Here is a 26,527-nt window from a genome sequence, read left to right on the forward strand (position 1 = left end):
ACGGAGAAGGCGTGGCCACAGACACTCTGTTTGCAGGTAGGTAGCATAAAGCCTGATCACAGCACCGATCTGCTCTATTACAGTGACTGTCTGCACTTGGACAATGACAGCAACTCTCCTATTGTGGATCCTCATCCTAAATGCCTCGCTCGAGCCCTCAGGTAAGTCACTGGATACTGCTACCTCAACTCAGCTCATTGGCTAATTAATAACTAAAGGCTGGGTTTATCCTCTCTCAAAGGTCTTTAACTGGTGTTCCTCCTCCTGTACAGCAAGTTAAATGTGTTGTTAATCGCAGAACTGGTCACATAGTATTTGTTTCCTAAATTAAATGCATGAGAATGTTCTTTTCAACATTACACATGCAGCTTTCATAATTTTTATGAAAGGATATTTGTTTCTGCTTTAATTGCTTTAAGTGGTGGATCTACTTTTAGCTGTGTTTCCCTTATCTACGCTCATACAGCCTACTACAGTCTACTGTTATCGTTAAGTGATACTGACTTTGTTTGTGTAAGATACTCAGATCAGCCCCAGCATTAACACCAGTTAATGGTTCTAGTACCATTATATATTGTGTGTGTGTACATGTGTATATATATATATATATATATATATATATATATATATATATATATATATATATAGTTGTAACAGTAACTAGTTTTAACCAGAGTTTTAATGTTTGCTGTCTGGTGAGTTATTACAGATGAAATGTTTACCAAAATGCATGTGGCACCACCCCCCTCTCAGGTGCCACTATGTACCTGGTAACCATGACTCAGAATGGCTTAGTCATTTCCTTTCAAGCTTCCTTAATAAAACTGGAAAGTACAGGCTTAGATTAGGTCATATCTTAATTTCGGTGACACGATTCCCCGGTCAGAACGACATACAGGATGTCCAAAAACTAATCTGGAAAACTACAGCACCGTCGATGCTGCAGAAAGTGATGTTAGTTAGATGTGTATCAGACCCAGTGTTTGATTGAACAATTTCAAAATAAGAAAATTATGAAATCTTCAGAGAACACAAAAAGAGAAGTAGGGTTAAAAAAACTAAAAAAATCCGTAGTACAGTTTGACTCCACACCAGACCAGTATCTTATCTCAGTACTGTGAACTAACACTCTCAGTACAGCAAAATACGTTTTAATTACTAACGAAGACAGCCTGGTCACAGGGGCATGGATTTAGTTTTAGGTGACTTTAGGTCAGAGAAGAGAGAAGAAAAGAATATTTACGTATATTATCATGTTATATAATCTTAAATACACCCATCTGCTTTCACTTCTACTGCATGTTTTCAGGTAATCTAATAATGATTTTTATTTAACCCAATAATATATTTGTATGTTGTTGCTGTTATTTCAAAACATACCCGATTACAATTAAATTGTGTTTTCCACATTAATAGTGTGGTCTGTCTGTATGCTTTATATCCTTATATTTGTTTTGTGTTCCAATCCGGACACTATCAGCTCAAATTAAATAAAGTTTTGGTCCGAACACCATGCAGAGGGGGTACGGTATTCCCTTCAGGCTGCTGACAGATCAAGGGATGTAGAGCAGCATGTATGCTACTATAGATTCATTGCTCTGATCTCATATGAATATCAATTTTTTCAACAGAACAGATCTGGCATCTGGTCTATGCAAGGTGGAAGGATATTAATAGAGAAACAGAAATAAACCTGAGCTTGTGAAAGTAACAGGGGGATGGGTTAAGCAGGGTCAACATAAAATCCCATAATGACTATTATTGTAAAGAAAAGTGGGTAGACCTGCTCTATATGAAAAGAGCTCTACGGTAACTTCTCATTTGATTTGGTTATATTTGAATGAAATTGACTTAACCTGATTTACAGCACAGGTTCATTGAAACAGGAGACCACATGCAGGGAACAGTTTGAAACTAATCTGCCCTGAAGTGATCTCCAAACTGCTGTGACATGTGATATCGATGAATGAGGGATCCACTCTCACTCTACTCACCTGCTGCATTATATTTAAATCAGCTTCATCACTGTGAATGTACCAGGCCACTTCTTCTGAATCTGGAGTAAAGTTCTGCAATGGCCATTGGCTGGGACAGCCTCTCAGCTTTCGCATATGGGGTCATTCAATATGCACATGTACCTGATAGAATGAAACCTTCAGTCATTTAATTTGCCTATAAATAAACTCCACCTTACTTTACTTATATATTTGTTCAAATTTGGTTTGACATTTGCGAAATATGCTTGGTTATTTGCTTCCAATCTCATTTGTTTTACATGCTTGGTTAGTTGCTGGAACTACAAACAAGATATGAACAGGTACACACAAGCAAGATACAACATGTTCATTAGTTCCAGAAATGCTGGTTGGGGAATGTCGATGAAAACAAGAAATACCGCCGACTCTGTAAACAGACCATTACATCTACGAATTGCTTGATTGAATTTTACACAAAAAAGAGCTGTAAGATCACTTGTGGTGGTATGTTATCTGAGATAGAAAGGCAGATCGACAGGATGTTGGATCAGGTGGTCTGATACCAGAGAGTATCAGACCTTCTCTGCATAGGTCCGAACTATGTTTACATGTATCTCTCAATTAACCCAAATGTCCAACTATTCCTTTGACAGAAGCGTTAAAGCCAAATATAAATACAGAATCTCTTGGTAACTACATGGAAAACACACTTTCTGTTTTACCTAGAGTCAAATGATAAGATACATATTCAAATGCCTTCAGTAAATTTACCTATCAATTCTGATTCATCAACAAGCTGTAATTTTAAAACATAATGTGAAGGAGACCACTGTTTTTTCTTGTGTCCTAGGCGGGCGATGTTGGTTTAATCTAATCTTGTTAATCTTTCACTAACCTAATAACATATTAATCTTCTATTAACCATGAGTGCAAATAACAGAGATGCTTCCTCCTCCGAACTGTGATTGGAAGGCAGTGCCAGAAAAAATGACATTTTCTTCTTTTAATGTTGAGGCTGGAAGAAGTCGGTTAACTGTCAGGTTCAGGATAAACTCTTCGTCATAAACCTCATTAAATGAGCAAATGCGTACCTATTACAAAGACGTATAATGTGTGTTTAATCTCCATAGAAAGCCATGGAAGCCATGGGTTTGAGGAGGCTAAGGACCATGAGGTGGTGCGCCCCGTCAGACTTCACACTGTCAGTAAAAGACAAGCAGAGGTATGGAACATTATTCTGTTTTCTGTGGTACATTTGAGTGATGCTCTGTCTGACTGTGATGTTGGTAAAAACTTCCTGAAAGCACAATTTGTATGTATGTTTCCACAGAACCTCAGACCACAGGCAATGAAGTATGGAATGACGTTGGGAGGAAAACATATTGAAATGCAACTAGAGAAAAATGAGTACGTTTTTACACAGGCATGACTGTAAACTGTAAATTAAACTTTTCTTTGGGTTATTTAAAAAGATAAGAAGTAAAGACAATGTGCAGCTTCCTGGTTTTAGTTCAACAAAATAAATTTGCTGTGTGTTTCCAGGTCACAAAAATTGTGGTTATCATATCTGTAGCGAGAATCATATCTGTGTAAGAATACAAACACTGATGTGACACAGCATGGCATTATGTCCATTCATTTTTATATTCTTTCATCCTAAGTGAATTACTCACCAAAGATTACACTGAGACTTATTACCATGAGGACGGGACTCGAGTCACCACAAGCCCTGATGACATTGTAAGTGTTTGCATTCGTAGGCAAGTTTCACTTCAACATTCATAATGTGACGTCCTGTGAAAGAACAGACAACTGGGATTTCTCAATCGAATGTTTTAATGGTTTTAAAATGCTCCTAAAAAGATCACTTGAACGTTGTGGTCCTTCTCGTTTCCCAGGATCACTGCTACTATCATGGGAGGATTGTGAACGACAGCAAATCATCTGTTAGTCTCAGCACTTGTGATGGACTCAGGTGAGCCCACCATTCAGCTTTACCTTTAAGAGTCATCATAAACTCAAAACACATGCCACTGACATTTAAGCATCCCATAATATTAATTGCTAACAAAATTATTGCAGATATTTAACAACATTTCTCCATTATTGTTTTGATTAAGCCTCAAGATCCAAAATTGCAGCTTGAATTAAGGAATAACTTAAAAATGATGTTCCGAATGTTTTAGTTTAATCTGACTGAAACTGCTTAGTGATTTATTTTGGGGGCTTTAAAGGGCAGAAGCGTGTAGTAGCAAACAACGATGATAATGATATTATCAGCTTTGGGTTGAAACTTGACAGAAAACGGTAAATTGAGGAAATGCTGGAAAGTCTTTTTATCCAACTGGCAAATAATAGTAATCTCCTTTAAGCTCTGTTTGGGTCTCCACCGACTCCTGAGGGATATATCTGTCTACTCTAAAGACAACTTAAAGAATGACAGGGTGTTGATAGGACATAAAGCTGTGGGGCACAAAACCAAAACAGTAGACTGAAAGATACTAAAAGCCAAAATGCTAGAAAAGTAATAAGAGGAATACAAAGTTAAGTTCTTGACTCTTTCCAATGTTATACAGAATATTGGTTAAAGACACCTCAATGTAATTGCCCACAGAACTAAAAGAACTGGTGTGATCTTGTTTAGGGGTTACTTCAGAACATCTGCCCAGAGGTACCTGATCGAGCCCCTGTCAGGAGACGATGAGGGCGATCACGCGGTGACGACAGTCACAGAGAAGAACTATATTCCTGCAGTGTGTGGTGTCACCAACACCAGCTGGAGTGACGACTTTGAACCCCCAACAAGCCGTAGCCGCTCCAGAGCAGGGGTAACTTCATTACTTTCACAGCACCGCAGCACTGCCATCGGTCCGTCGAATAATGTGTCAAATGACAACAAAGATTAACTAATATTAACAAAAACTATATTCCTCTGCCCTCCAGGGTATATCGATTGTCCAGCAACAGAAATACCTTGAGCTCTTCCTTGTTGCTGATAACCGTGAGGTAAGATAAAATGTGATGCTGAAACTTTAAATGATTCATTCAGTCAATGGAAAGTTAACATAATGGTGATGGTATTTATAGTTTTCTGTGTATTTTGGTGTACTTTTTAAGTTAGTAAGTCAATGATGAATCAACTGCAGAGAAACAGGAAACGTGAGCTTGATCTAACATGATGACGTGATGTTTCAGTATGTGAAGATGAAGCGAGATATGACAGCGCTGAGAAAGAGGCTATTTGAAGTTGTCAACTTTGTCAACATGGTGAGTCGGTACTTGAGTATCTATTTTATTTATTTTGGTGTCTTTAGCGTCCTTGGGTTCCTTGAACGCTAATATGTTTCAACCATATTGAGCTGTGATAATAATCCTATGAGTTTCAGCATGAAATGAACGCTGTAGCTGTTCACTTTCTCCTGTTGTCTCTGTGGTGATCTCCTGCTGGTGTTTGCAGGCCTATAAGCCACTGAGGACCTTTATTGCTCTGGTGGGAATCGAGATCTGGTCCAACAGTGACTTGATCAGTGTGACCCCCCCGGCCGGCGACAACCTGCAGGCTTTCATGAATTGGAGGAACTCTGAGCTGGTCAAGAGGAAGAAGCATGACAACGCGCATCTCATCAGGTCTGAACAGCCTGTAGAGACCAAATATTCTCAACTGTGGGAAAAGGGGGGAAGAAAACTTTTATTAGCTCTATCCCCCTTTAACTAACTCTGTCCTGTCAAATAAAGACCTAAAAAGTCAAAAAACTAGTTACTTAAAATAAATGCAGTGATCTATGTCCCTGGTTTCGGGACATTGTGAAACAGGCTTTTGGTTTCTCCCTGAAACAAACCACAGCAGACTTGTTTTGTTTCCTGGTTAAACCAGATCAGAACTCGGTGTACTGGAGGTTTTCAGTTACCACATGATGCTTGTGTAATTTGCGTCTTTGTACATATCAGGCTGTTACTGACTCATGGACTAGGTACGATGTCACAAACCATGCCTGTAATGTTTCAAATTCAGATTTCAGAGAAGTTCAGATTTCTCAATACGTTGAACTAACGTGACTCCATATAGTGCCAGTTTAGTTCACGTTGACTTGACATGCCATTTCGTCACAATAAACCTGGACAAGTTGTTAGAATCAAGAACAAAATTATAATATAAGAAACCAAATAAAAGCCACAGACCTGCTGATGCCAGATTTCCTGTGACTAGAGAAGATTGTTAATATCTGCAGTTGAGTTAATGAAGAACTCGATGGATTGGAGAACAGTGTTGATATTGATATGTCACCATCAATAGTCAAAGGGTTTCTCCTCCTGTCTTTCAGTGGCATCGACTTTGAAGGACCAACTGTGGGACTGGCTTTTATCGGGACCCTTTGCTCTGGTCACTCTGTTGGGGTCGTACAGGTGAGCCAGGAAGCTTTATTCTGTTATTACGATGGTATCGTCTATATCATACACTTGGTGGTGTGCAAAATTAGCAACCAAGGTATTTTCCTCTGTGTATCACTTAGAACCAGCTGAAATCTGTTAACTCCTGGTGAGGATGAGAATGAGTCCTAATGATCTGCTGAGTGTCTGTAGCTGCAGCGCTAACTCAATATTTTATAAATTAAATTATAAAAAATCTACTAAATGATTGGAATAAAATTTGTGTTACAAGGTACTTTTGCCCTTGCTTCACCATGAAGTTAACATTTGTGGTTTCAAGTAAAATGCTTCTTTCCCTATTGGATGAATTAATGTGATATTTGATGCAGAAGCTAATGTTTCCCTCAGCATGATGAAAACTTTTTATCTCGCACCATCATTAAGTAAAAGATCGAAACAACTTTATCCAGTAACTTTGGTCAGTGTTGTCCTCGTTACTGAGAAAATAATAATTACAAATTACTTACATACCTGACCAGAGTTATTTGTAACCTTGTTTAGATAAGTGCTATACCAATGAATTTATTATTATCATTATTATGATATTTTCCCCTGACCATTACTTGATTGGTTGAAGGACTACATTTTCAAATTTTGGTGCAGATCCGGAATAGGAGGCGATTTTTTGTACTTTCTTAACATTGTGATATAAGGCATTTTCAACATTTTCAACATTGTCTAAACCGGAATAGTCCGTTTTTTCACAAGCTCATATGAAACTCACTGTGGGCGAGCACACGTCTAGACTGACGCTTGTTCCTCTGTGGGAACAGAGGAACTCTAAACCAAAATGCCTCAACATCATGTGGTCAGAAAGTCAGAACAGCAAGTTCAACTGAGGCAAGAGATATGTTATCATGTGATAGCTGTCTGACCTTGGTGTAGTCTTGATTTAAACAGATGTAAATTACTGATAAAAGCAACAACATTTTAAGAGCTCCTCTCTCACAACTGGTGTTCTGTTGCCTCTCAGGATCACAATGACCGGGCCATTGCTGTGGGAGCTACACTGGCTCATGAGATGGGCCACAACCTGGGCATGGACCATGACGACTCCAGTGCCTGTTCTTGTTCTGGAGACAGCTGCATCATGGCTGCATCCCTCAGGTAAGAACAATCATCCAAAGGTCTAAAGGTCTCTGTCAGACACAGACAGAGACCTTTAGGTTTGACAAGCATGTAATGACATCTTCAGAGCACTCCCCATCTCAGCTTGAGGCTCACGGCTCGAGGCTACATCTCCTTTGAAACTGTCAGCAGTGTGGTGGCATTGTGGGTAAAGAGGAAACCATATTTTGACAATAAGAAGAAGTGTTAAATGAAAGAAAATATATTTCTGACTGCTGCAGCAATTTTAGAGTTTTTTACAGTCTACTCTGGGTGCAATGATCAACCAGAGGATCACTTTTTACGTTTTTCAGAAGGAAGAGTCCAGGTGTGAAAAGAAATACTACTAATCATAGTTTTTCTGTATATTAGAGCCCTTGAATTATGCATTTTGACTTAAACGCTGTCACAAGAACTGAACTTTTCATCTCTTACAAGTCAAATGTATGGTGAAAAAAAAAACTATAAAGTTGCATCCAATAACAAGATGTTCTGGATTGGATGACGGGGTTAATGATTAGATGAAAAGTTACATGAAGCAGAGACTGTATTAACCAGAGTTTATGTGCCGTTCTTCCTCAGCTGGAACATTCCTCGCACTTTCAGCAGCTGCAGTGGCAACAACTATGAAAAGTACCTGATGAGCCGCAGCCCCAGCTGTCTGCTGGACAAACCAGACTACAAGACTGTGGTGGCTCCTTCCGTCTGTGGGAACGGCTTCAGGGAGGCAGGAGAGCAGTGTGACTGTGGCACAGTGCAGGTAAAGAACCAGTACTGACAGTGGAGTATCTGCCTCAATATGCCTTGTTATCTCATCTTGACTCATTCCTGGGAGGAAAGCTGCCTGACATGCACTAACACATTGAAGGAGAGGAAGTCAGCCTTCTTCTAAAAGTGGCAACAACAACAATGTGAAAAAACATAATAAACTGAAACAGGATTCATATTTTTCTTTAGTACAACCGCCTGTACACCCAGGCTCACAAACAGCTTTATTTGCTGATGGTGTTATTCAGTTTATAAGCACACACACACACACATATATATATCAGCATGCTTACAGTGTAAACAGAAGTGTGCATTTAAAATAGTCTGCTATTAATATTATTTGGTACTAAACACTTTACACACATTACATACTCTTATTATTGTAGAAAGTTGCATTATGTGGGAACAAAAAGATATTGACAATAAGGTAGAATTAAACTGACAACAGTTAAGTAAAACAAGTGATAACTTTCATTGTGAAGTAAACTCCTTGCTGAGCTGTGACCGGTGTTCAGACATGTCTCTGGCCTGCGCTGGAATGCTTGGTTGCCGCTGGCCACAACTTCTAAAACCTTTTTAATTTTATGGAACTGCACCACAACCCCCCAAAGCTATTTTTTGTCTTGAACCACATTATTATGGTGCAAAAACACAAACAGTGATAAGGGAACTTTATATAGCAAACAGTTATATAGGATCATATATCCTAGGTATATTAGGCAGGTGAAAACAAGAAATATTTGTCAGAAACTGTCACCATAGTGTCTACCAGGTCTCCCTAGTGCACCGCTTCAGCTACTGCAGATGTGTTGTTAATGCCGGAGAGCCCGACCTTACACAAATATACACAAACACAGATGACTAAATGAAGCCATTTCACAACATGAGGCAACATGAGGATTTTCTAACACCATAACCGCCTCTGTGTTGTCTTTATAGGAGTGTACCAATCCATGTTGCAACGCTACCACCTGTGCTCTGAAGGACGGCTCGCAGTGTGCTGACGGTGAATGCTGCGAGAACTGTAAGGTGAGTAAAGAAGGAAAAGACATGCTGTTGTACATGAGCCGATGGCTTTTGTCTTCTTCTAACAATGTAGCCTTTGGCCTGTCACAGCCATCTGGTGGGAATATGATATATTACAAATGTGATAATAACAAACTTAATTCATGAAGCACCTTTAAAAGTTACAAGTTTACAAAGTGTTTTGACAACAGAGCAAAAGGCAAATACAGAGAAATAAATAAATCCGCAGGAAACTACCAATTTATATGATATTAACACTGGGGTGGTGGAAAACTATGTCACAAACAAACCTGATCACATACAAGTGGTAGAGGGACAATAAGATAATTAAAATATCTAAAATAAAAGGTGATAACTTACACTTCAAGTGAATGCAATACGCTTCCGAAATAACTAAATGATCAAAATATAATTTTAAAAAAAGACGACTTCACATGAAATCAAGACTATAAGTGATTTAAAATAAGTCAAGAAAGAAATACTTCAAATGAAAAGAAATAAATGAGCCTCTCAAATAATGTTTTGTTTATTTGTATTTCACCATGGTGTATGAGCCTCACTGTCTGCATGACATCAGTGCAGGGATTTACAGTGGTGGCTCTTCAGTGCAGATACGTTTAAACAAATATAATATTATTTAAAAAAAATGTATTGATATGTATTTTATTTAGAGCTGTGAAAAATAACGCGTTAACGCGTTATGATTAAATTACAGCATTAATTCGTTTTTTTTTTAACGCATTTAACGCATGCGCAGAAGGACCTTCCAATTCCGCCGCCTCTGCACTAGTCGCCGCTCTAACGCCGGGTTCACACCGGACGCGGAAGCGACGCCGAAGCGAGGCGTAAGCGCAGCGCCAATCCTCTGGCTCCCATCCACTCCCATGTTAAACCGCAGCGCTGAACACACCGGAGGCTGAAGCGTAGCGTTGTGCCGCGGCTGCCTAGCGCCGTGAAGCGATCGTTTCGGCGTCGAGTCTATTTTTTCCGCGACCAGCCAAACGCCGGCGCGCCAGGGATTAGCGCTTACGCCACGCTTCGGCGTCGCTTCCGCGTCCGGTGTGAACCCGGCGTCACTCGCCGGACACATTGTGCAAAAGAAGCGGTCAGCTTTACTGTCAGAGAATTTGAACAAGTTAGTTTGCCTCACCAACTGGCTAAAGAACGTACTAAGAGGGCCTTTAGAGGCATTAGATTGTATCATGGTGTGGTTAATGGTTGTGTGACAAAAAATATAAAAAATGTCAACCATCCTATGGCTAAGAAGCTCAAATAATTTCTGTTTAATTTAAAAAAAAAAAGTTTTATTCAACCACACAATGGCTAAGGAACCCGAATTCTGTTTAGGATGAAGATTATATTAATGTTCCATATGGAAAAGCAATGATAACTGCTGAAGAACTGCTGAGTTGCAGCACAAAAGAAAAGTTAAATGTCATAAATCTTGTTTTCACAAAAATATTCCGAAAAAATCGGTAATGTGATTAATCATGATTAATCCATAGAAACCTGTGATTAATTTGATTAAAAATTTTAATCATTTCACAGCCCTAATTTTATTATATTTATTATATTTTATATAAAATAAAATTACTTTGCTCGAAACTACTTTTTAGCTATATTTGTTGTATCTTACAACATTTTATTTGAATACCCACACCTCATAAAAGACACAGGGACCCATTACATAGTGCAGTGATCTATGTGTGATGTGATCTACAGATCCTGCCTCGCTCCAGGGAGTGCCGCAGGAAGCAGGATGACTGTGACCTGGCAGAGTACTGCGACGGCACGAGCAACACCTGCTCCGAGGACGTGTTCGCTGTGAACGGCCACCCGTGTGACGGAGACCTGGGATACTGCTACAACGGCCAGTGTCCGCGGAGGCCCAACCAGTGTATCAAGTACTACGGATCAGGTGAGTGTCTTTTCCTCATGTCATATTTAAATAGATTATTAATACTACTATCTTTAAACATGCTTCCTTACATAACATACATCAGGTGCTATAGAGGCTGGACAGTACTGCTACAACCACAACACCAGGGGAGTCTACTACGGCTTCTGCAAACGTCCCTCAAAGGACCAGTACATCCCCTGTCAGCGAGAGTGAGTCTCAGCCAATCACACAGTCTGACAGTTTCTCTGTTCTCTTGTTTAATCCATAGAACTTTCAAAGTAAAGCATCTGCATCACAGTCAAGTTGACTTTAAATTGGATCATTGACTTTGAAGTGAATATGAACATAAGCTGACTCTCCTTTCTGTGCAGAGACGTGTTGTGTGGGAAGCTCTACTGTCACCATGGTAAGCCAAACCCAAACTATGGCCGCATGGTGGCGATCGGCAAGTGCAAGGCAACTTTCTATGACGACTTCCCTAATGACTACAGCCTGGTCGACACTGGGACAATATGTGGGGATGGAAAGGTACCAGGCTCTGCTAGTGTGTGTGTGTGTGTGTGTGTGTGTGTGTGTGTGTGTGTGTGTGTGTGTGTGTGTGTGTGTGTGTGTGTGTTTATAAACAATTCTCATCAATATGAATAATTTGGCAGAGGGCATAAGGAGGGAGGTTCAAGAAAATACAATACAATAACAAGCAGAGTCTTTCTGATCAGTGCTTCACAGTCAATCAAGAAATGAATGAACTGGTTGAAATGTTTCAGCGCTAAGTCCACAGTGAGTGTCACAGTAACCAGCATCTGATGAGCCTGATGACTAACACCCAGGGACTTGTTTCTGTTTTTTAAGGTGTGCAGCGAGAACCAGTGTGTGGATTTAGTGACAGCATACAGAAACACCAACTGCTCTGCAAAATGCCCAGGCCATGCTGTAAGTGCATCCACACCCCAACAATGCTTTAGTTTAGTTTTCATTCCCACTGCTAACACACTCGTTAACCCCATTCACAATATAAAATCAAGCAACTACTCACCTGCACTATTTTTGTACAAAATGACTTTTGCACTTCAGTGTCCTCGGCATAATACTTGAATCTGTATAGTGTATTATTCCATATGTATGACTCTTATTGTGGAATCCTCCCCTTTTATTTCATATACACCACTTTTATATTCATATCATAATGTATACTAGTATAAATTGACATATATATAAATATAAACACACACATACAATGTTTATACTCATATTCATATTGTATACCATACCTGCCTATGCACTTATATCAATCTATACATGCATGTGTATGTGTAATATTTTTTTAATATCTCCTACATAGTACAAAAATATATTTTCATGAAATCATACTATGCCACTGCACATTAGCCAAAGTACATGCTCCAAATATTTTCCTCTGAAGTGAAAGGTGTGTATCATGTACATATTCTGTGCATTTTCATTTTCTTTAATTTTCTTATTTTTCTATATTGCCGATTTTATTCTATTTTCATACTTTCATGTCTTCTCTTCATTTTCAATATCTGCTGCTGTAAGGGGCCTAAAGCTTGTCTTATCTTATCTTTTAGTTTGTACTTTGGATGGTGTGTTTAATGTCCCTGTGTAGACAGAGGTGCTGCTGTGTCATTAAACATATTGTGTGATATTCACGTGTCCTCGCTGCTCCTCAGGTGTGTAACCACAGGAGTGAGTGTCAGTGTCTGCCTGGGTGGATGCCTCCGTCCTGCATCTCAGAAGATGGAGATTTCTCTGCTCTTTCCCCGGGTACCTACAACATGTGCACCTGCCCACTCTAGAATGAACACAGGATGTGAATCATCCACTGATGCATTCAAACAAAACTGAATGTTATTGTTTCGTATTGCAGGAGCAGTTGTTGCCATATCAGTGACAATTGTACTGGTGGTTCTCGGCATCATCCTCGGTGTGATTGGGTTCATGTGGAAAAAACGACAAACACCCATTTTGCCAACGTAGGTCATGCTCACTCTGTCTTAGGTCTTGATGAGGCTGTTTATTTTATTCCACTTTTGTGAATGTCGAGAGCCGGCAGATGAAATCTTTGTTTCTATGACAGTTCCCACACCCAGAGGAAGATGGCAGCAGGGGACATGCCCATTCAGCGTGTCAACAAAGGGCCAGCTCCTGGTCAAGTGCCACAGGTAGCGAACTAATAGGGCTTGTCAACTGAACAATATCAATAATTATTGCGAAAATGTCCAATATATATTGATATAATGCTTATGCATTGTGCAAGTTAGGAGATATAACCCATAATTGATCATCCTCAGATTTGTAAAGTGCTTTGCCGTGTATAAAGTGTTTAAAACCACAATTTGTTATTGATATCAACTTGTGAATTATGATATTTTTGACCATGTGTTCCAGTCCTATAATAACCAACTGTTAATGTCATGTCCGAACAACTTTTAGGTTGGAATAGTGAAGCCCAGAGCTGCACCTCCTCCACCTCCAGGAGGGCTAAGACCTAAACCACCGAGTCAGAACTACGTGGCTGCACGTCAGGTAACTCAACCACACAGGTTATAAGCTTCTTATGTGTTAGAACACCACAACGTCAAATAAAAGGTGATCAAAATGGCGCCGGGAGAGATTCCTGAAAATGTTGATTTCAATTTAAACAAAGAAATCGGATTGGATTACCGTAAAGCGCAAACAGTCAGCTGATTAGAGCAGGCTGGGAGAGTGCAGAGAGTTGAGATGGAATGAGAAGAAGAGAAAGATTGAACTCGCACCGAACTTCAGTTGTACTTTTTTTAGTCACTCGAACATATATTCTTTTTAATACCATTTTGTCCTGCAGGCTCTGAGGCCAGTTCCTCCACCAAAAGTCTGATATCTGACAGCGCCACCTTTAACCAAACCTGGGGAGACTCACCTTTGTCCACTGTCTCCAGGCTCCAGGCAGCCCAGAGGAACAGAGACATTTTATATCCATGGCCTCTGGTTCCTCTGCCAGAGGCCTGCCAGTGTTTGTACCAGTGATGTGCAGGACTGCAGGAGGGACACACTGAGCTCTACATTGTCACTTCCATGTACTGCCAGCGCATTACAGGGAATGTACTGTACGTTTTATTTTTATGGCACTTTTTTTTATATGATAGAGTAAGGGGTTGCTGCAGCTAGAAACAGAAGCAGCTCTGGCCTTAATGTGAGCCTTTATAAATGTATACATGTTCTTTTATTTTGCAAAAGAAATTATACAGAATATTGCACAAAACTGGATTTTAGTTTCAAAGTGTTTTCAACAGCAGCAGTACTTTCAAAATGTTGTGTCGTTTTCATAAACCTTTGACTTGATTGTTAATGTTCATGATATGTTGTAGAAATACTCAGATCATAAGAAAAATGTCAGAGTAGCATATTATAAAACTGTGCTGCATTTTCAGGTAGAGCTCAGGTACAGACACACACTGTAAATCCAGAACAAATGGATACATGTCGGTGATATATTTATTAGACTAGTTTGTCAAGTTATGTTCAGACAACAATTTGAAAGTTTTTGCAGTAGCACTTCACAGTTCAGTTTCAGTTAATTTCAAAATGAAATGTCATCATGACGTCCACGTGTTGTTGTGTCTGCTTCACATTCAACAAAAACCTGTGACAGTGTTAATTGCTCCTAGTCAATATGATTATTACTGATATAGTTTGTGTACATAAAATGTTTGCAGTACACCTTATTTATACTGATGTATTCTTGAATGAGTTCACTGTGTGAACATGTACATAAAAACTCTGTATGCAATTTACATTTGGCACTTAGTGAGAATAAGATGGTATATTTTTCCTTTCTGTTCACTAACTTGGGTCTTGCACACAGTGAGGGAACAACCAGCAGCGAGGTTTCATACGACTACAAATTCTAACAATTAAATCTATCTCTGGAAAACCCACCCCACTTTTCTTGTCTTTTGTTGTGTTAAAAACACATTAATCCGTTTTGTTGAATATCACTCTTCCCTGCTATCCTGCTATTGAGCAAGGCATTAACCCAAGACTGCTCTGGACTGGGAATTCATATCGTGAAACGTGCACTGTGGAATGAGGACAAGGTGTTAATTGAACACTTTCCTTTTCATGAAAAACAAAATCATCATCAGTGAGGGATAGATCAGTAAATTCTACACTGTGAACCATTAAAGCAGTTTTTTTTTTTATATTACCTCATTCCATTATACCTCAGAGCTCGGTATTACTGACCCCCAAGTGGAATGTTGCAACTGGCACGCCCCCTAAAGTCATAACTTGAAGACAATGAAGGTCAGAGGAATCTTAATACCCCTGACTCCTCGAAATCCAAGATGGCTGCTCTGTGTATCAACAGTAGTTAAAGCTGTAGTTTCACTGTTTATTAGCACTTCTGTCGTTAAATTAGTTGTGCACGTAGTACAGTCTAATTACTGCCAGAGGAACTGTTACTGTGGTGTTAGTGTGTGGGAAATGCCACCTAATGTGTTATTATGAACTGGTTTTGCTGGCTATGTTTAAGGCCAGTTAATCCTTGTTCAGTACGGTCACAATGATCTGTCTGCCTTCCGACCAAATGTGCAACTGGAACGCTATCAACTCAGGCTATTCGGGTGTGAGGTCATTCCGAGGGCCGAGCTCAGAGGTATAATGGAACGTGGCATATATATTTTGGCCTCCTGAAGGCAGTAGAACAAGTTGAAAACAAAACATTCACACTGTATTGTCATCATAAGAAGATGTTAGTTATTCAAGTGAGTCAAATAAAACACGTTAGTTGATTTTTATTATTTTTCTTTCAAGTGATACATCTACGTAAAAGCTTTCATGGCCTTGCATGACAAGTACAGTACACGTTCTTATCCACCCCTTTTACTTTACAGCTATTTTAAGATTTTTGATGAACAATATATATATTTTTTTTACATTCTGCAAGTTATGTTATTCAACCTAAAAGGAGGTCAGCGGTCTGCATGGCTCACGCGATAAAGCCTTACCTTTAAAACAAACGTAAACATCACAGTTAAAAATGTAAACCGAAATATTTCCGCTTTAAAAAGCTTTCACAGAAGTCTAACGAGCAAAACGACTATATTTAGAGTTTTTTTTTCTATTTCTAAAACTTAAGCTTCAATAATTTTTGATTGAACGAATCCTCGATTCCACCATCCACACACAAACCGGTATGGATCTTGACATGTGTGGCAAAAGGTGGCATGGCAAATGAGCGCAAACGCCTCAGTAAAAAGAATTATAATAAAAAAATAAAATAAACAAAGGAGTGAAACTCAAAGAGAATATTGAATCCTGAAGCTTATTTCTCCTATTGACGTTTTGATTAAAGACAACAGAGTTACAGTCAGGTGAGTTGAAGCACCAGTTGGTCTTTTGTCCAGGAGGGGTTGTGCTCAGACCATAAGTGAACTGAATACTTCAGAACAGGAAAAACAACATATGTACACCCCGCCCCCCCAATCTAGGTATGACCAGGAGTTGTAAAGATATACTGCATGTGTGAGTCGGCCATGGATGAGATGATTACACTGCAGGTAGGCTCCGATAGAATGCTCATCAGGTGGTGGTGGAACCTTTCATAGTCCCTGCTGAGTAGAATGACTCAGTCATTTGTGTCTGGGTGCAGTGTCATCAAAGTGCCGTCATTTCAATATCAGATGTTCTCCCCGTTTGATACGTGTGGTTTATTACAATTCAAATGAATCTGCATACTGAAGAATCAACACTAGATGGAGACACTCATACAGCTCTAGAAACAAAGGAAAAGCCTGTACGCGCACCCCAATTCGTTTTTTAGTCTGACAATAAAACAAACCAAACTGCCATAAATCTTTTAGATACACTGATATGTCCTAAGCAATAATGAACATCAGTCTGTTCTGAGGACAGTGTGTCCAGCAGTCCCAATACTCTCCAAACAAATGAGTCATCTTCTGTCCACATCGACGACCAGAGAAAACACGTCCTTTTATGTCCGTTTGCTGTGATATTCCTGTGCCGTGCTCAACCCCTAGAGAGGTCAGCTTAACGCCAGTGCTTAAGAAGAAGCAACGTGGGAGTATTGACTAGTGGGAAGTGCTGACAGAATAAGACATGCTGTACTGTATATTCCTTTTTGGTTTAGCAGAGCGATAGCATCCTAGCTGCCATCAAGTGAATACAAGTCATACCAGCCACAGCCACTGTAATTGCACACAAAGAATTAATCCTTCACTTGAACCGTTTCATTCACAAATGGTAATACTTGACGATATTGTTACTCTAGAAGTGAAAATACTGAACAAGAATCCATTCAGCTTCTTTGGGGATTCATCAAAGTCTTGTGTAAAATGTATAAATATGACTATATGTCTTCAGTAAATGTCTGCGGTATAAAATATTAAATTGTAGTAATTGTTCTTACACAATTTACTTCCCTTCTTTTTTTTCACCTTTCAATACATATTAATATATAGCTGTCACACATATAAGCAAACACTGTACTGTATGTAGGACCTCAAGGGCCTGAAATGTCATGACAAGATTCCTGCCAGATCCAAATGAGGCTGCTGAGGCCGCAGTATTTATACTTCAGATTTCCCTAACACATGGAAACCGCAATTTCTTAAAAAAGAAAAAAATACTAAAACTCCTGGATAAAAAGGGATTAATTTTCTTGTATTAACTAATTTTATAAAAAGTACTTTTTTTTATATACTTTTTGACATATACAAGATTAGGACCTCAGAATACATTTGAACAACTGAAAAGTCTTAATTCAATGATTGTTGCTATGACATAATATATCTGATAAAATGTTAAGCTTTGATAAATAATATTTCCCCAAATAACAAATCATTCATTTGTCTTCTTTCAGGAGCCGCAAGTGTTTTCTCAGCCTCCTTCTGTGTTTCTTCTAATGTGTCCACTTGATTTCTGCATGCGACTGCAGGCGAGCAGTGAGAGAAAGAAATATACTAATAGAAAGAGTGGTTGAGGGCTATGAATCAGTGGGTGAGGGTCGTGTGAAGATGGGAGGATGGGGTTTTCTATCCGGTGCCGTTCTTGTTGGGGCTGTTGGTGTTGATCGTGGTGCCGTCTGGCTGCTGGCCGTCTTTGCGAGGCGGCATCCTCTCGTTTATCCTGTCCAGGCCGCGTGCCTCCTCAAAGTTCCGAATCTTCCTCGTAGGAGAGAAGCCTTGAATGGCTAAAGAGACAGAACACACCAGTCATCTCCCTGCTCAAGCCACTGCACCTAACTGCTGTTAATCATTTTATAAAACCAAACTCACAGTGAATTTCACTTGATAAACACAAAGTAGACAAACGGTGAAAACAACACATGCACAGGTAAACAATGACTCCTAGTGTTCACAAACCAATGGAACAAGCTACGACAACAACACCTCACACTTTGTGCACTTACGGTAACGTCCCGAAACAGCCAAGGAAGCCAGACAGAGAGGTGTGCAAATGAAAAGCAAACTTGTAAAGTCCTTTCAGACATAGTCTTCAGTCATTTCAAACATCAACTTCACAAATAATGAACATTCTGAGGTAAGGGATTTATAGGCCCACAAACAAGGAGCTCGAGGGTTCTCTTGCACCAACAGATATCTGTGACATGTAACAGATTGTGCTCACTTGACTTCACCAAATTAAATTATTCGCAACCAGGAGCACTTGTACACATGCAAAGAAATACATATGAATATAATATATTGTATTGACAGTGTGTGACCAGCTATGCTGACTGCAGAAAGCTTGCCTTGCAGTGTCATTTCTATTACACCAAAGATAGCTGTGGTGATTGTGTCTATGTGAACTAGTTAGCATGACAAAAATTCGAAATAGTTGGCCAAAACTAATGAATATATGGTTTGAATTGTTAAGTCATTTATAAACCATATGAAGTAGCTTAAATTAGAGAAGAGCCTTTAATCATCATTGGGCTACACGTTGTCCAATATGCACCAATACAAAAACGGTACGTTGTGGTAATTTAGAAATATATATATACTTTATGCAGAGTTTGTCAACCAGGCACACTCTGACTCCACTGGTTACAATATTCTCAGCACTGTCTGCATATGTAGAGTTCGAACCACAGCGGAGCAGACAGTCGTGAAGAGTCAAGCGATGTCTTCACGATAAGTTGCAAACTAGTTTGTTAAATAAATTACTGGAAGGTTTAATGAATGATGACCGGCATTTTCTTTATCAAGAATATCGGCCAATATATCGATGTCTGAATTTACCTAAAACCTGTATCGGCCTTAACAATCTAGAGTCGGTCAGGCACAACTTAAAAGTAATGAGAAGATCCTAACAATCATTAGCCAAAGGTAATAATTAAACGATTGAAATAATTACCTATAAGTAATGGATTCAAATTGTTAAAATAGTGAACAGAATTAACAGTTCCACTGTAAACTTTGATAAGTTACATCATTATATATAATAAGCTAAAATGAACATCAGATACAAATAACTGATTAGACAGTTAAAAGTAATAGATAAATTCCTACATGATCCGAGTGTTTCAGACAAAATCCACCTTAATATTTACTGTTCAATGGTGATGAATTGCTGTTATAACATTCACTTTTATGTAGTTAGTGTTACTTCACATCTTCAGCTGAAATGAACGATTTTGGAACATGGTGAATAAAATCTCTGTGGGAGTATTTGAGCTCATTTGACAGGAATGTGGGAGTACATCAGACAGAAGTTATGCTGTCTGAACACACTGCCTCTTCACTCAGTCTGTGATGTCACTCTGTTACATTGCCCTATTTCTTACCAAATAAGACTGTTTCTCATGACTGACGCCTATTGAACCACCAACTGCCACAGTCAACCAGAAGAGGCGGACATTGCAGCAACAGCCAAATGGTGTAACAGGATTAGCATCTGAAAATATCCCAGGCAGGGATTTCCCTGGTCTTATCTTGGCCAGGTCTTAGCAGGCTTTCTCTGCTTGGGGAGCCACACTGGACAAGAAAAGCCTGTGTGACCACAGCCGGGAACCTCTAGTCAACAAGGGGCAGGTCAGGTCCTAAACGTGATACCAGGACTGGACCTTTGGGAGCATTTCGTTTTCTGATGTACACAAACAAGCCTGATTCAAATACAGCTGGTGACATTTTGAAAATGTATTTTTATGGACCATTCATTTCACCGTTGCCCCTTAACAGAGTTATTACACAAGCTTGTGCTCAGTTCATGTCATGGTCTGTGTTATATGATTCTGTGGCTGATCTACTGGCAGCCTGTAAATAAAGTTTTACATAAACAATTTTTCAATGGTTGAGCAGACAGTGAATCCAACAGGCACTGATAATGCAAGAGCAGCCCACACTAAAGTAGAAAACAATAATATCATAATCAGGGAGGGAGAGTGAAATATCAATAATACCAAGAGAACAAGATATTTATATTTTAAGGGTGGGGCTTCGTTTACAGGGTCAACAACACACACAAAACAAAGACAGGAAATTTGAGCCACACAGCCATGCGTACCTTTTGCTTTTTCTGCCTCAAGGGTAGCTATGTTAGTAGGAGTCGAGGAAGGGGGGGAAAAATAGAGTCGTCAAAGACAGCCAGAGACAGCAAATACAACAGCAATATCAATCTGTAAAGCCCAGTGCTATAAACAGGGGACACAGATGGCAGAATATAGGCCAGTACCCATGGCACAGTTATCATGGAGGTAAAATTCACCGCAGCTGTAAAAACATCATCAAATCACTCAAGTCGGTGGTGGGTGATTTTGTAAGGTTAGAGAGAAGAAGCCTGTTAGAGATTTAAGATGGTGTTGGTGTTACAAGGACTTAGGTGTGGAGAGCTGAGGGGGGATTTGGCTGAGCACTAAGAGTGTAAGACTCGGACGAGATGCGCTAGAATGACCAGGCAGGATGACGCATTTGTTCACAGTGGCCTTACAGAGCTGCAGTACACATGGAGTCACATGTACATTCTGTATCACACAATCTGTAATTGAAAACAATCATCTGTGAAAATGAAAATACTACATACTTGAAACAATGCTATGTTTACGATGAATGAGAGCTGTGGCAGCACTGCTTTATAAGGTGCTTGGTTAATGGTGACACTTGGTGATAGTTAATGGTGACGCTACAACCACACTACTACATTTTAGTTTTGAAAAACGGAAACTGCTGCCAAGTTTACGGCTGCAGTCTGCACTCCTCCAGAGTTTCCAAGCACCTGTAATGAAAAAGGTGAGGCATGCTATGGGCCCCATTTTAGTTTCAGAACTCCGGGCCGGGGTATTAGTCTGGATTGGTAAAAACTGAGTAGTTTGTAATCAATGATCCGGTGACCCACATTCGCTTCCTGATTTGTTCTTATTAGTCAGACCCCAATGGATATTAGTGAAGGCAAAATGTTGTAAACACTTATTGTCAGTAAATAAATCCCTGATGATACTTTTCCCATTGTTTCTTGTACCCAGTATTTGCTGTAAATAGGCAACCAAGACAGTCTGCTTCCTGTTTACACTGGCACATTATGTTACATTTAATTTAGCGGAAGCTTTTGTCCAAAGCGACTTACAATAATCACATTCAACCATGAGGGTACAAACCCAGAGCAACAAGAATCAAGAAAGTACAATTTCTTTAAAAAAAAAACGCAAAACTACAAAGTGCTATAAGTAAGTGCCATTTAAGTGCTACTAGATTGTTAGTTTCAAAATAGTATTCAAGGTAAAATCGGAAGAGGTGTGTTTTTAGTTTGCGGCGGCACACACATGCAGTGTAATGTGCATGTAAATGGTCACTTGATATATATTTTCAAATGTGTTAGTATGATTGGGATTATTACTGATGCGGTGTTGAAGCACTCGTGTTTGGTGCCCTTCGAAAACAAAATGCATTAGTATGGATTCAGCCTTAGGAAAACCATTTCTTCTTGTATTAAGAGTGGAGGATGGTCAACAAAGCATACTCACTGGCCCTCACTTTTTAAGAATCGGCCTTATTGACCTCAAAGCTAAGGCTAGGCAAGCGGATAGAGACAATGACATTCTCCAAAGGTCACAACGTGTGGTTTCTCCTTTGATTGCTCTGCGGCTTCTGTAAGCCTCCAGCATGGCAAAGTGTGACTCCCAGCATGTCCTCTGGCGGGCAAGGCCAGGTGCTGACCTTTAGATCAGAGGGTCAGCACCCACTTCCTGGTGACAGGCTGACCTCCCCGGCCGGCCGGTCTACAGCTCATCCTGAAAAACGTTCTGCTGCACGGAGGCATGGGTCCAGTCAAAGTCCATGGTGCTTCCTGTGGTGGGCATAACGCCATTGATCTAGAACCCTTTAAAGGGCCTAAAGCAGGACAGGGAGGCTTGTCTCCCCAAACTGGAGGGGAGTATTATCACCAATGAAACTACTAACTTGTTGTGACCATTAAAGGGAGTTCACTGTGCTTTATTCATGCAGCTGTAAAAAGTACAAGTCATGTACACTAGTCCAGCAACGTAACAGAGACTGGGAAGAACAATGACTGAATATCCTGTGCCTATTTGATCACACTTCTCAAAAAATTCCAGCAGGTGGTTCAATTTTACATTGCTGATGAAAAATAAGGAGCAACACAACGACACTGGTAAAAATTTGATCACAGCAAATACTTGGGATAAAAAATTCCACACACGCAATTGGTGATGAGGGGATACGTAATTGTCCCTCATGTGTTAAAATGGCACCAAGCAACGATGAGTTAAAGTAGACGGTTATTAAACATAAAACCCACTTACCGGTCTCCAAGGTCTGCTTTCCCCCTGACAACACTCCCATTGGAAGAGTTCCAGTTGGGGTCAGCCCTTTGAGTGTTAACACACTCTCGCTTTCCTCCCTAGTGCACAAACAAACACACATATATTACATTTCAGCAAGCAGGCTGGCAAATTACACCTGGTGGTTACGGCGCTGTTCTGTAACCAAGAGGTCTTAAGTTTAGTCATCACTCAAAATTAACCTGTGCCCACTCGCCCTCTGCTTGATGGAGCAACAGAAGGTCAGCTTTAAGCCCTCCAGCCAAACACACATGTGTCCCGGTTCTCTAACTGGGTCACTGATGAGTTGTGTCAATTTTAACAGCTGGAGCAATATTTTTAAGGATTGGTTACTAGCTTTACGATTTGTGTCAACACACTTGAATTTTGATATTTTTTCTTCCTTTTCCTCCTCTAATGAATCAAAAGAAATAGGATTTGTATTCATACAGAAAAGCAACGTGTTCGTACTGAAAATTTGAACCACTACAAAGGAATCAAACCAATTAAGAATTTATGAAAACATGTGTCTAGCCAAGTTACATCTGGATTTTTTTCTACATTTGATTCCATCTGAGCCTCTAACACCCTTTGAAGCCACTGAATCAAGCTGTGCTCTGCATGTCGCCCACTTGCAGCAGACGGACAAGCAGCAGCAACCTTCATCAGGAATATTGCTTAATGTCATTATACAGTCTCGCAGCATGGTGACTCATCTCATGCCAGCTCATTAATCCTAGCAGACCGACATCGTGTTTTCAGAAACAACCCTATTGTGCACTCAACTGACCCCATTTGTTTCACTAACCCGCTTGGCACTGTTGTGACCTGCGAATTCAATGGAGGTAATTCTGACATTCCACCCTGCTGAGCTCATGGTGATCCACATGTACATGTCCACAAGCCTTTTCCAGTTGCACTGTTACCATGAAAGAGGAAGAGGATATCACAGGGGGAGCATTAGTGACAGAGTCAGACCTGAGGACGGAGAAGACCCGGGCCATTTTCCCCACAGCGCGAATCTTGTTTCTGATGACCTCCTTACGCATCGCTGAGGTGCCACCTGGAAAGAGTCCAGAATGTATGTCAGTAAACCACCCTGAGTATTCAGGTCTCTATCACTTGCTACTGATTTTCTAAGCCCTAATGTAAAATGACATGTTTTATCAAAGACTTGTGGGAAGAAAACAAAGGATGAAGGGATGATGCATTGGAGAGATGACCGGAGAGCTTAATGGTGCGTTTCCGAGCATAGTGGCTGTTCTCCAGGGAGCTGAACTCTCTCATCAACCTCAGACATTTATGATAAGTGCAAACCACCTACCGACATTATTTATCAATTAAGTGTGTGCCAGGACTCATTAACAATTCATCACATTTTTTAAGTTGATTGGAAATGCAATTTGCAGAATGAGCGAACAGAACCAGAGCGAAGTGAGAGACAATCTACAACCTGAGCAGATGTGAAGACTTTCTATATCTATGTATTTTTCGACCACAGCAACCAATTTTCTGTGCTATATTCAGTGCCACATATCTTAATATCACAGAGATAAATGTAAATATCTAGGAATGTCTAGGAAAAAGTATATCAAGCATCATTGTGCACTGGGACATATACCTGGAATTGTTTCTAATTCATTAATAAAAAACAAAGAACAAATGTTCAGACATAATAAAAAAACAGAAAAAACACAATATGCCTCAATACTCCTTGTGTGGTGTCACTGTGTCCACAAGCCCCGACATCAAACTTTTGAGTACACAGCTTACCTTCATATTGGTCATCTCCCTCTGACATGAGCTCATCGTCCGAGCAAATGTTCAGCACATTCACCAGCATCTCCGTCACTATGGGAGAGAAGCCAATGTTTAACACAATTAAAGACTTACAAATGGACAACATGCACAAATTCAATTATGATCTAGGACTTAAATAAACTCCAGAGTGGTTTATCAGTTAAGATTTAGCTTGTATTATTTATTGCTGTACTTTGTTAGCAGAAATTCTTACAGTAAACTAGCCCACTGTAAAATTACCTCATACTCCATGACTTACAATAGTGGAAACAAATATGGGTCAGTCTGATTCTGGATACTACACTAAGTCAATGAATCCCTGACAAATCAATAAAAAGGCTTTCCATTCACATTCTCCTCGAGTGGTCAAAAAACATACCCTTCTCTCCAACAAAAGGCAAAGACCATGTGAAGACGTCCATGAAGTTGGGCAACCAGTAAGGGTGAGGGGAGCAGTTGAACTGTCGGATGTTCATCACATTGTTCTCATATTTTAATACGGCAGCTAGGATTGACAGAGGGAAAGAGATGGGAGGAGAGATTCAGGGATTGAAGCAGGTAAATACAAGAAAAATGAAACAACAATGGGAGTGAGAAAAAAGAAGAAGACAGAAACCTTTATTATTGTAGACATCTAGGTAATTTGGAGCTGAAAAGATTGTGATTAATGAAGGGAAGCCTGTGGTCTGGCTTTTTCTGTACATCCGATACCTGTACAGCCACAGACAAAAAAAACTTAGCAAACCTGTTGCACATTACAATATGCTGGAAATGAATGAAAGAAAATCCGGCTTACCCTGCATCCTGTGCTTCATGGGCTCTGATTACTGACAGCAAGTTATTGTTTACCAAAAAGTCACAGACTGCTGAGTAACTGCAAAGTGAAAGAGAAACAGAGAAGAGGAGAGACCTGTCAAAACACTATGTGGAGGTTAAATGTTTACCATAAAAGGAACAGACTGTTGTTTGTCATTTTCCGCATGCTAGCATGCCCCCTGGCCTGCTGAGCTAGGCGTTTAAAGATAGTGAGCATCCAGAGCCAGGACTCTGGTATTAATGAGCTCTGCTGGTTTCTGAAGAAGCTGAGGAATAGAACCAGAGCAGAGAGAAGAAGGTACAGAGCAGAACAGCTCAGCTGGGTGAGGCCACTCTAGGGTTTTACTGCCTTTCTTTCTTTTTTTCACCGACCAACTAATACACTGGAAATGCTAGGGAAAAATGAGTGGGCGATCAACATTTTATGAGATGTACATCAGGCAAGGATTAATGGTTTCTGACATTTACCACTTCAGTAAATTCAGATAAGGGCAGGGTACTAATAAATACAGAAAGCAACTGAAAATATACAAATAAAATATTATTTAATAAAAGAAAATAACAAAATTGTGGCAAGTGTTTCTGAGCAGTCCCTTCTAGCTGTATGCCTGCCAGGGCTCGGTTAAGGTGAGCGCAACATGCACAGCGTTGTGACATGTCATACCTGACAAGCTTCATGGTGGCTGTAAAGAAAAGATTCTTAAGAATACTGCAGAATGTTGTACTTTCCAAAAGAAATGGAAGTTTAAGACAAGCCAGTGTTTAGTTCCCATGGATGCACATGCAGTGATGAAACTTTCCAATTGCAACGTCATTACAGTTGGAAACATGCAGCTAAACTGGATGAGTTACAAGGATAAATGCTCTTGGGTGACGTTAAGGCTTTTCGGCAGATTTTGGTGCCCCCACAAG

At 39.9% G+C, this 26,527-nt stretch overlaps 2 protein-coding genes across 4 annotated transcripts in view; one reads left to right on the top strand and one right to left on the bottom strand.

The window, feature by feature from the left end:
* adam28 (ADAM metallopeptidase domain 28) lies at nt 1-15,140 on the top strand. Of its 2 annotated transcripts, none has more exons than XM_053421863.1 (22): nt 1-161; nt 3,107-3,198; nt 3,307-3,383; nt 3,638-3,716; nt 3,875-3,951; nt 4,621-4,804; nt 4,920-4,982; nt 5,172-5,243; nt 5,434-5,603; nt 6,299-6,380; nt 7,378-7,511; nt 8,094-8,271; nt 9,219-9,308; nt 11,028-11,223; nt 11,309-11,414; nt 11,577-11,733; nt 12,055-12,135; nt 12,894-12,987; nt 13,091-13,196; nt 13,301-13,385; nt 13,650-13,749; nt 14,048-15,140. In XM_053421863.1, the coding sequence occupies exons 1-21, from the start codon at nt 104-106 to the stop codon at nt 13,713-13,715; spliced, it is 2,247 nt and encodes a 748-aa protein (XP_053277838.1). In that variant the 5' UTR covers nt 1-103; the 3' UTR covers nt 13,716-13,749; nt 14,048-15,140. The 2 variants fall into 2 exon arrangements, with proteins under 2 accessions (XP_053277838.1, XP_053277837.1); XM_053421862.1 differs by having other exon boundaries at nt 13,657-13,749.
* Nucleotides 14,515-26,527, bottom strand: part of ppp3cca (protein phosphatase 3, catalytic subunit, gamma isozyme, a) — a 25,697-nt gene continuing 13,684 nt past the window's right edge. The window contains exons 7-13 of one of the 2 annotated variants that reach the window (XM_053421865.1): nt 25,596-25,673; nt 25,416-25,510; nt 25,179-25,304; nt 24,773-24,850; nt 23,978-24,062; nt 22,982-23,079; nt 14,515-18,415 (exon numbers count right to left, since the gene is read on the bottom strand). In XM_053421865.1, the coding sequence (XP_053277840.1) occupies nt 18,258-18,415; nt 22,982-23,079; nt 23,978-24,062; nt 24,773-24,850; nt 25,179-25,304; nt 25,416-25,510; nt 25,596-25,673 (718 nt within the window). In that variant the 3' untranslated portion in view covers nt 14,515-18,257. The other variant, XM_053421864.1, reaches the window with a different exon arrangement.

The sequence above is a fragment of the Pleuronectes platessa genome, chromosome 4, assembly GCF_947347685.1.
Source record: "Pleuronectes platessa chromosome 4, fPlePla1.1, whole genome shotgun sequence".
NCBI classification, from domain to species: domain Eukaryota; kingdom Metazoa; phylum Chordata; class Actinopteri; order Pleuronectiformes; family Pleuronectidae; genus Pleuronectes; species Pleuronectes platessa.

Bases quoted from the DNA above. Each gene is read 5' to 3' on its own strand.
- adam28 (XM_053421862.1), top strand. From the start codon at position 104: ATGACAGCAACTCTCCTATTGTGGATCCTCATCCTAAATGCCTCGCTC. The intron at 4,805-4,919 runs GTAACTTCATTA...TCTGCCCTCCAG, and splicing joins GTAGCCGCTCCAGAGCAGGG to GGTATATCGATTGTCCAGCA. The intron at 9,309-11,027 runs GTGAGTAAAGAA...TGTGATCTACAG, and splicing joins AATGCTGCGAGAACTGTAAG to ATCCTGCCTCGCTCCAGGGA.